This window comes from Spinacia oleracea, chromosome 4, assembly GCF_020520425.1.
Source record: "Spinacia oleracea cultivar Varoflay chromosome 4, BTI_SOV_V1, whole genome shotgun sequence".
Classification (NCBI taxonomy): domain Eukaryota; kingdom Viridiplantae; phylum Streptophyta; class Magnoliopsida; order Caryophyllales; family Amaranthaceae; genus Spinacia; species Spinacia oleracea.
The window spans coordinates 58,552,087-58,561,394 of record NC_079490.1 but is presented as its reverse complement, the minus strand read 5'-3'; the positions used below and the strand labels follow the sequence as shown (position 1 = coordinate 58,561,394).

The following is a 9,308-nucleotide window of genomic DNA, read 5'->3' as shown; positions in this document are numbered from 1 at the left end:
AGGTCGCTCGCACATACGAGCACGATCCCAAACATGATTAAAAGGCGTTATAAAATACGTACCTCTCTTGGCAAGAAATGACCATCAAGCACGAGTGCTTGGGGGCTCGAAAGAAAATATATTATACAAAGTTAAAAACAATACTCCCAGACTACGCTGTACAAAGTCCCGTGTTTGGATGTCTCAAAAAATAAAACCAGTTTACGACCTCAAGACAAAGGTCGCCGTTGATACTTACGCATAGTCCCCTAATCAAGGACCCAGGTAGTGGCAAAATTGAGCCGAAAAGACTAGCTCCAAACCATGAAAAGGTGATGACCACGAGACTATGGTCCATCTAAACACATTGTCAGCCCACATTCAGGTTGCAACTAAATCCGAGCATCCCTCGAAAGAATTCGCTCCTACAAGAATGAATAAAAAGAAATTCTCAAAAGAAATAGGAACTTGCCCATCTTCAGCGGGCAAGATCGCGTCACGAACCACGCGAGTTCCAAATCAAAAAAACGAATTCAGGGACTTCCACCCTCAGCGGACAGGGCTCGCCCACCTTCAGCGGGCAGGGTCTGCGTCACTAACCGCGCAGGTCCTCAGTTTTTCGAAAAATAAAATCTTCAAAAAACCAAAAGCAGGCTCGCCATCTTCAGCCGGCGGGGTCTACGTCACAAACCGCGTAGGTCCTTATTTTCAAAACATCAAAACAAGATTCGTCCACTTCTATCGGACGGGGTGTCCACCCTTAGCGGACAGGCTCGCCATCTTTAGCCGGCGGGGTCTACGTCACAAACCGCGTAGGTCCTCATTTAAAAAAAAAACACAATCAAATTTCAAAACAGATTCGTCCACTTCTATCGGACGGGGTGTCCACCCTTAGCGGACAGGCTCGCCATCTTTAGCCGGCGGGGTCTGCGCCACTAACCACGTAGGTCCTTAGTCGCTGCAGCGATAACTTTTTTCGGTTTTCCCTTTTTCCAAAAATTAAAGGATTGGTTTTCCGTTTTTCCAAAAAAGAACGATGTGCCGGATTTTCCTTCGTTTTACGTCCCATAAAAACAAGGGGGTTTTCTCGTTTAGCTAACCCTGAAAATGAGAATCTTTAAAAACATTTTTTACCTCGTGATTGGGCTTGGCCAGACCCAATTACACTTTATAGCTTTGATTTCGAAAACATCTGTAGCTACTTCCAATGACAAAGTGAGGGAGTTTCTACACATCTTTAGATACTTTCAATGACAAAGTGAGGGAGTTTCTATACTATCCGTTGACAAATCCCAATGACACGTGAGGGATATGTCGACACTTCAAGTGATGACCCTTAAGTCAAATGTTATCATTCGGGGGCTCGTGAGACCCTCGCAAAACAGGTCACATACACTATGGCTTGTGTGACGCACTCCGTCCAGTACTTTGACCATAGTCTCATCCCGAGACTCAGTCAAAGTGGGGGCTAACTGTAGACACCTACTTTTGTCCCCATTCCCGAAAGGGAAGGTTCGATGATGAGAACATAAATCTCCACTTGGCAACGCATCTCCTATAAAATAACGAATCTCAATCGCCCTTTTCATTTCACCCGAACCTGCTATTTATAGAAACATGCTAAAAATAGTAACTGCCGTAACGGGTAGTTGCTAAAAGTGGCAAGTCATAAAAGATAGAAACCTGTCAGAATTAGGTGTTGCACTCCAACATAAATCCTAAAAGAGATAGAACTTGCAAGAGGAATCCTATTCCTAGTATAATTCGAAAATAAGAGTTACGTATTAATTAAAATCCTAACGAGCCTAGAGTTCGTAACGGGCCCAGACGCATTCCGTCATAAAGTTAATACGCACTAAAAGACTCGGATAAGTCTCGAAGACTCCGTATTCCACGAGTCCAAATCTGACAAGGAAATACGGCCCAGACCCTATTTTCAACGCCTGGCTCTGGGCGCCGAAATCTTCAGCGCCCAGCCCTGGGCGCTGAAATTACCTGGGTACGTGTTCTCTCCTAATTCTCCTTGGATTAGTGCTCTAAAATTCTATCTTTCCACGAACTCTTCCCTATAAATACAGCCCCAAATTCGACGTGAAAAGAACAACACAACACACAGTTCATATTCTGAGTATTGACTCCAACCCCTAAGCCTAAGCCTCACGCTGCGAAATTGATCCCGCGTTCTGTCGCAATCGATCCAAAAATCGAACAGAACGTATCCTGTCCCTTGTAGCTGGAGAATTAAGCCCGGAAACTTGAGATTCGTTAAATAAAAGGAGAAATAGCAAAGCCAAAGTGGTTAGTTTTCTGAGAACCGTGACGCACCTCTCAAGGGTGCGTCGTAATGTGTCCCCTTTGCATGATTTAATCGCTTTCCTCGCCCTTTTATAAAATTGTTAAACTATTAATCTGATTGTTCTATCACGCCTAACAAAGATAATATCTGGGACAATTAAACTATCATGCTAGGTCCCTTAAATCAATCTAAACCAGATAATCACGATCGATCTAGTATTATGTGTTGCACATTGTTAAAATCAATTCAGATTAGTTTAATAGTTAATGCATGTCCCTTCAATTATTTATGCTGAGTTAGTAAGGATATCCTGCCTCTAGAGTTATCGAAGAGCGAGTACTCCTCTCGGTAATTACAGTCCCCCGAACCCTCAATCTCTACCTTGCGGGTGTACGTTGAGAGATCCCCACACCAGGGATCACAAGGGAACCTATGGCCGTCGTGGTCAAACATAATTGCATTCCCTTTATGTCACGATAACCGGGTTTTGTCAGTTTTTCTCATTGTCGTTAAAAACTGAATGGCGACTCCTATATTACTAGTCAATTGGGTGTAAACTCACAGGAAATCCAATTACACTTGATTTGACAAAAAGAAACGTCTCGCCCACGAGGGACGAGGTCACGCATTAGCCTCGTGCTTTTTCGACCCCCTCACAGCTACTACCGACAATCGGGCCATACCGACAGGAATTCCAATGCACAACGGCATAAAAGAGAATGAAACAACGTCTTGTATCATTCTAGGAGTACAAGTTTTCCGGCAAGACTCCCCCCATTGTTTATACTCAAGGTATATAAGTTCCAAGAGTTTTGAAGCTCTTTGCACTACTACAAAAATGGGCTAAGGAACCATTGATAGGGCACCGTATAAGTCACTTATTAGGTTTCTTAGATGAAGAAACCAATTATCTTAGAAGTACGGTTTCTTAGAAAAAAATATAAGAAACCTTGTACGTGAAATATATGGTTTCCTAGATAATATTATATTTTTAAAAAATCAAAGAAACCGTAGATCTTTTAAAATCGGTCTCCTACTCATATATTTCAAATATTATCATTTTTATTTTTAATGTAATTAAGATTGTGAATTTTTTAGCTAAAAAAAAAAAAAAAAAAAATAATTCTTTTTTTTTTGCTGCAATTCCCGCCGATTCCTACCCGCGTAGTATTAGGAAACAAAATAACTTCTTCCTAAAACCACGATCTCTCAAGCTTATCAATTCACCAAGAACTCAAAAACCTGTAAAACCTAATAACTTCAATTCACCTAAGAAACGAATTCATAGAGCTCAAAGCACCGCACCACCGCACCACCGCCGGCGAAGGGCGACACGTCTCCTTCTCGTTCGCTTCTCCGGCCATCTTCCTAATTTCTTATACTTTTGTGGTTTGATTGGAACTTCCACCGGTACCGCAACGACCGTCTCAACCACCACGTACAATCTCCGTCTCTGCCGCCAGTTCGTCAGCTCCTGTAATTTTAGGTAATACCTCTTCTCACCCTTTTTCCCTATTTTAATTTTACAATTTTCTCTCCTAATATGTGTTTGAGTGATAATTTGGTTGAAATTTCATTTGAAATTAATTTTTCTATGATGATATGAACGATTTTTGTAAAAAATGAATACAGGGGTTAGGAAAAAATTCAGCTAAAACAAACGGGTGAACACCAAATTTATAATTTTCTGATAAAGCTTCAAATTTGTAATTTTCTGATAAAGCTTCAAATTTGTAATTGGTTTTTTTTATGTTAGCTTTGGCCTTTTTGTGTCATTATGTGAATGCCTCATTACTTTGAGTCAAATCATTGTTCTTCTCTGCACTATTCACTACCTCAAATTCTGATTATGTGATGCTACATTGTATTTATTATAAGTTGTGATCGAATGCCCGGTTACATCACTCTTGTTTGTGTCTCCCTGTGGTTATATGTATGTTTATGATGGTTGTGATCGAATGCCCGTTTACGTCTGGTTAATTTTATAAGTCAGTAAGTGAGTTAGTCTGTAAGAAGGAGCAGTAAGTCAGTTAGTAAGAAGGAGAAGTCAGTAAGTCAGTCAGTTAGTAAGAAGGAGCAGTTAGTCTGTAAATCAATCAGTCAGTTAGTAAGAAGGATCAATCAGTAGGTCGGTCGGTCAGTCAGTTAGTAAGAAGGAGCAATTAGTCTGTGGTAGGCTGCGATTTAAGTGTCATACCATCCCGATAATTCTCTGCCAGTATACACACTTTGTCTAAACACCTCTGTCGGCAGCCTTATACCGTTTGAAAGTGCTACCAGCTAGTTTACTGTCGGTCATGTTTGTTTGCTGTCGTACTACTTCTGTCGGCTACTTTGTCTGATGTCAGTGACTCCGTCATCGTGTAATGCGGTCAGCAGTGTGCACTCTTACCAGTGTCATTTGCTATCAGCAGTCAGTAAGTCAGTCAGTTAGTAAGAAGGAGCAGTTGGTTTGTAAATCAGTCAGTCAATTAGTAAGAAGGATCAGTCAGTTGGTCAGTCAGTCAGTCTGCCTTTGTAGCTTAGTCTAGTAATAAGTAATGAATTTTAGTTTGTGCAGAAGCTAGTTAAAAAGACTGTTCCCATGCTCATAACTTTTAGTGTTAAATAATTCAGGTTTTTATATGTTGGCCATACGTTAATATTAGAAATTTAACCTTGCGTTTTTTTGTTCTTTTCAATTTTAGGAGCCTTTTGTTGCTAGTTGGTTTGGTTCACTTGCTCGTTTCATTGGTGTCCGCGCTTCAATTAGGTGAGTATATATAATTCCTTATCCCTTAGTCTCCTCCTTTTTATTTTAATCATTTAACAATTAATAACTTGATGAATTATTTTTACTAGCATAAATTGCTTGCTGCTTGCATATTCGTAAGAATGTGTGCATGTAATGTTTTTTTTTTTTTTTAAATTTTTATATTTTGAATACTTAGAGATGGATCGAAGTTGGATATCAAATTCAAAACCGGGTGACCCACAATATGAAGCTGGAATAAGGGATTTCGTTAATTTTGCGGTTCAGAATGCCGGAGATCGTTCTAGGTTACCATGCCCTTGTTTCAAATGCCATAATTTTTTGTATAGACGGATAGATGAAATTCTCGGTCATTTGAGCAAGAATGCTTTTGATAGAACATATACCCGTTGGGTTTGGCATGGGGAAAACTTTGAAGGAACTCGTACAAGTGATTCTGGGAACGATGTTCATGAAGGTCCTGATGTTAATGACATCCCTAATGCTAATGAGGGTGATAGGTTAGGAGACATGATACGTGCAGCTCAAGATAAGTTCGCTGAAAATCCTGCCACATTTGAGGGGGTGTTAAAAGATTCCGAAACACCCTTATATCCAGGTTGCAGCAAGTATACAAGATTATCTAGTATACTTAGATTATATAATGTGAAGGCAGGTCATGGTTTAACGGATCAATGTTTTGATGAAGTACTTGAAGTTTTCAAAGACATGCTTCCTGATGATAATGTCTTGGCAAGTGGTGCATATGAGGCTAAAAAGATATTGATCCCGATGGGCTTGCCATACGAGAAAATTCATGCTTGTCCTAACGATTGCATACTCTATCGAAATGAGCGTGAATCATTAAAGAATTGCCCAGTATGCAATGCCTCGAGATACAAGGAGAAGGAAGGAGTGCCGGCTAAGGTTTTGTGGTATTTCCCCATAGTTCCAAAATTTAAACGTCTTTTTTCAAATGCGGATGATGCACAAAAGTTGACATGACATTTTTATGGGCGGAACAAAGATGGCTTATTAAGACACCCAGCTGACTCCCCGCAGTGGAGGTTTATTGATGGAAAATACCCCGAGTTTCGTAAAGAAAAACGGAACCTACGCCTTGCACTTTCAACTGATGGTATGAATCCATTTGGTTCTCTTAATAGCATGCATAGTACTTGGCCAGTGATTTTGGTTACTTACAACCTACCACCTTCGTTGTGCATGAAAAGAAAGTACATGATGCTTACATTGTTAATTTCCGGGCCAAAACAGCCGGGAAATGACATTGATGTGTACTTGGCTCCCCTCATTGATGATTTGAAGATATTATGGGAAAAAGGTGTCAATGTTTTTGATGCGCATCAAAATGAGACCTTTAATCTGAGAGCAATGTTGTTTTGCACCATCCAAGATTTTCCGGCATATGGTAATCTTTCTGGGTATACTGTGAAAGGGAAAACTGCTTGTCCCATATGTGAGGATCGTATGAAGGGAAAGTGGCTAAAGAATTCTAAGAAGATGGTTTACTTTGATCATCGTCCGTTTTTGCCCTGTGATCATCCATACCGCAAGCAAAAAAAGGCTTTTAATGGGAAACAAGAATTCAAAAAACGTCCAAGAGACTTGAGTGGGGAGGAGGTGTTTCAAAAGGTTAAGGACATCCAAATAACCTTTGGGAAGAAAACTAGAGCAGGTATTTCTAAGCAGGGGTACAAGAAATGTTCTGACTTCTGGCGCTTACCCTATTGGAAACACTTATTTGTCAGACATTGTTTAGATATAATGCATATTGAGAAGAATGTGTGTGATAGCTTGATTGGCACACTGTTGAATGTTCCTGGGAAGACAAAAGACGGTGAAAATGCTCGATATGACTTGAAGGATATGGGGATTAGAAGTGAACTCCACGTTGTTGAGGGAAAACCCAAGAAATACCTTCCTCCCGCAGCCTATACATTGTCACGAAAAGAGAAAAAAGTGTTATGTGAATCCTTAGCTGGAGTGAAAGTTCCAGAGGGTTTTTCTTCAAACTTTCGCAACCTTATTTCGATGGAAAATCTGAAACTTGTGGGTCTTAAGTCTCATGATTGCCACATTTTGATGCAATATTTGTTGCCAGTGGCTATTCGCTCAATTTTACCTAAAAATGTTCGATATGCCATTATTAGATTGTGTTCATTCTTTAACGCAATGTATGCCAAAGTCATTAATCCTAAAGACTTAGATAATTGGGAAACAGAAATTGCTATCATTATTTGCCAATTACAGATGTATTTTCCTCCATCCTTTTTTGATATCATGGTTCATTTACCTATTCACTTGGTGAGAGAGATAAGGTATTGTGGCCCAGTTCATTTGAGAGCTCAATGGTCCTTTGAAAGGAAAATGAAAACTTATAAGGGATATGTGAAGAATGCCTATAGACCCGAAGCTTGTATTGCTGGAAAGAACTTCTATGAAGATCTTGTTGGATCGTGTAGTCAATATCTAGAAAATGCAAAGATTATTGGGCTTCCAATATCAAGACATAGTGGTAGATTGGAGGGAAAGGGGATCATAGGTCATAAGAAACGTGACTTGTCTTATGAAGAATGGCACAAGGCCCACACATATGTTCTGTTTAACGAGGATGAAGTTACACCATATATTAACAAACACATTGATCACCTTAAGCAGTTCAATCGTAAGACAAGTCAGAAATCACTTCTTAGTCAACATCACAATTCATTTAGAACTTGGTTGAAAGATAAAGTGATGAGAGAGCTTAATGATCCACTATATGTTGTTTCTGATCGACTAAAGAGTTTAGCGTTAGGACCCAATTTTAGAGCCTCTTTTTATTCTGGGTATGTATATAGTGGTTGCACATTCTATACTAAGGAGCAAGATGAAGTTAGCACTATGCAGAATAGTGGAGTTGTTGTTGAAGCCGAAGCTATGTATTTTGCAAGTGCTAAAGATAGTTCTCCTGCCCATGGTAAAATGTGGTATTACGGTGTCATTGAAAAAATTGTTGAATTGCAATACAATGATTTTGTGATACCAGTTTTTGGTTGCAAATGGGTTGATAACAACAACGGAGTTGACTATGAAGATATAGGGTTTACTTTGGTTAATATTGACAAGCTTGGTCATAAGGAAGATCCTTACATATTGGCTAGTCAAGCAAGACAAGTGTTCTACATGACTGATCCATCCGATCAAAAAAGGTCTGCTGTTATAAAGCCAAGGTCTCGGTTTGAAATCGATGAAATTGTTGACTACCATGAAGATGATGATATTGAAGAAGAGGAAATCCATTTCACTAATGGGGCACAAGTCCAAGATGTCATCAACTATTATGGAGATAATTCAGTAATATATATACGTGATGACCATAGTGAAGGAACATGGGTTGATGACACTAGTAATGAGGGTGCATCACGGAAGCGTCGACGGAAAGAGAAATGAGGTGCAAACATATGAACTATTATCTGCATCTCTCTTTATTAGTTTTAATTATATAGAGTGTCAGGGCATGAAACTGCCCTTCAATTATCTGCTAGATACATCTAATTCTTCCGTTGCATGATTGTGTATTTGTGTGTTTGAGCTGCTGGTGGACATTATATTTTGTGATGATTGGTCAGCATGTATGCATGTATACCTGCAATTTACTATTGATTAAGTAGCTTATTAACTTATAATATTGCTATCTTTTTAGGTTTATGTAGTTTTAATATTGATCTAATAATTATGTAGTGTTTTTATTACTGCATTTCTCTTTATTAGTTTTAATTATATAGCTTATTAACTTACAACATTGAATTTTTGTAGGTTTATGGCGAGAAAGAAAAGGAAAATGCCCCCACCTCAAGGCGATCTTACTAACGAGGATGATTCTGATGCAGAACGGGTTAGACGTGAGGATGAGAGGGGTCGTACAGTAGTTAATGCGGTTGGAATAGCTATAAAAAATGGGACCAAAATCCCTTTAGAATAGGATCCAATTTCGGGTATACCATGCGGGGAATAGAAGCTCAGTTTTACGACTTACATTGGTGTAGTGACCCGGGAGCGAGTATGCATAACATATGAGAGGTGGAACGATGTTCCAAAAGAAACATTAGATGGATTGTACGAGTGCATAAAAGTAAGTATATTTGTACACAATAAGTAACTTTGAATAATTTTATTATTACATTGCTTGTTACTGTATGTTTTTAATAATAATGATTATTGATGCAGAAGGGATTCATTGTGTTAGAAGAGCGTAAAAAGTATATCTTGCAGCAAGCTGATGACAGATGGAGAGCATAC

The 9,308-nt window shown here is 39.2% G+C and overlaps 1 protein-coding gene across 1 annotated transcript; it reads left to right on the top strand.

The window, feature by feature from the left end:
• The first annotated feature begins 4,641 nt into the window (after nt 1-4,641).
• On the top strand, nt 4,642-8,459 carry LOC110802521 (uncharacterized). The gene is made up of 4 exons (XM_022007949.2): nt 4,642-4,770; nt 4,963-5,027; nt 5,357-5,933; nt 6,069-8,459. Exons 1-4 carry the CDS (start codon nt 4,642-4,644, stop codon nt 8,457-8,459), a joined length of 3,162 nt encoding a protein of 1,053 aa, XP_021863641.2.
• The last annotated feature ends 849 nt before the right edge of the window (nt 8,460-9,308 follow it).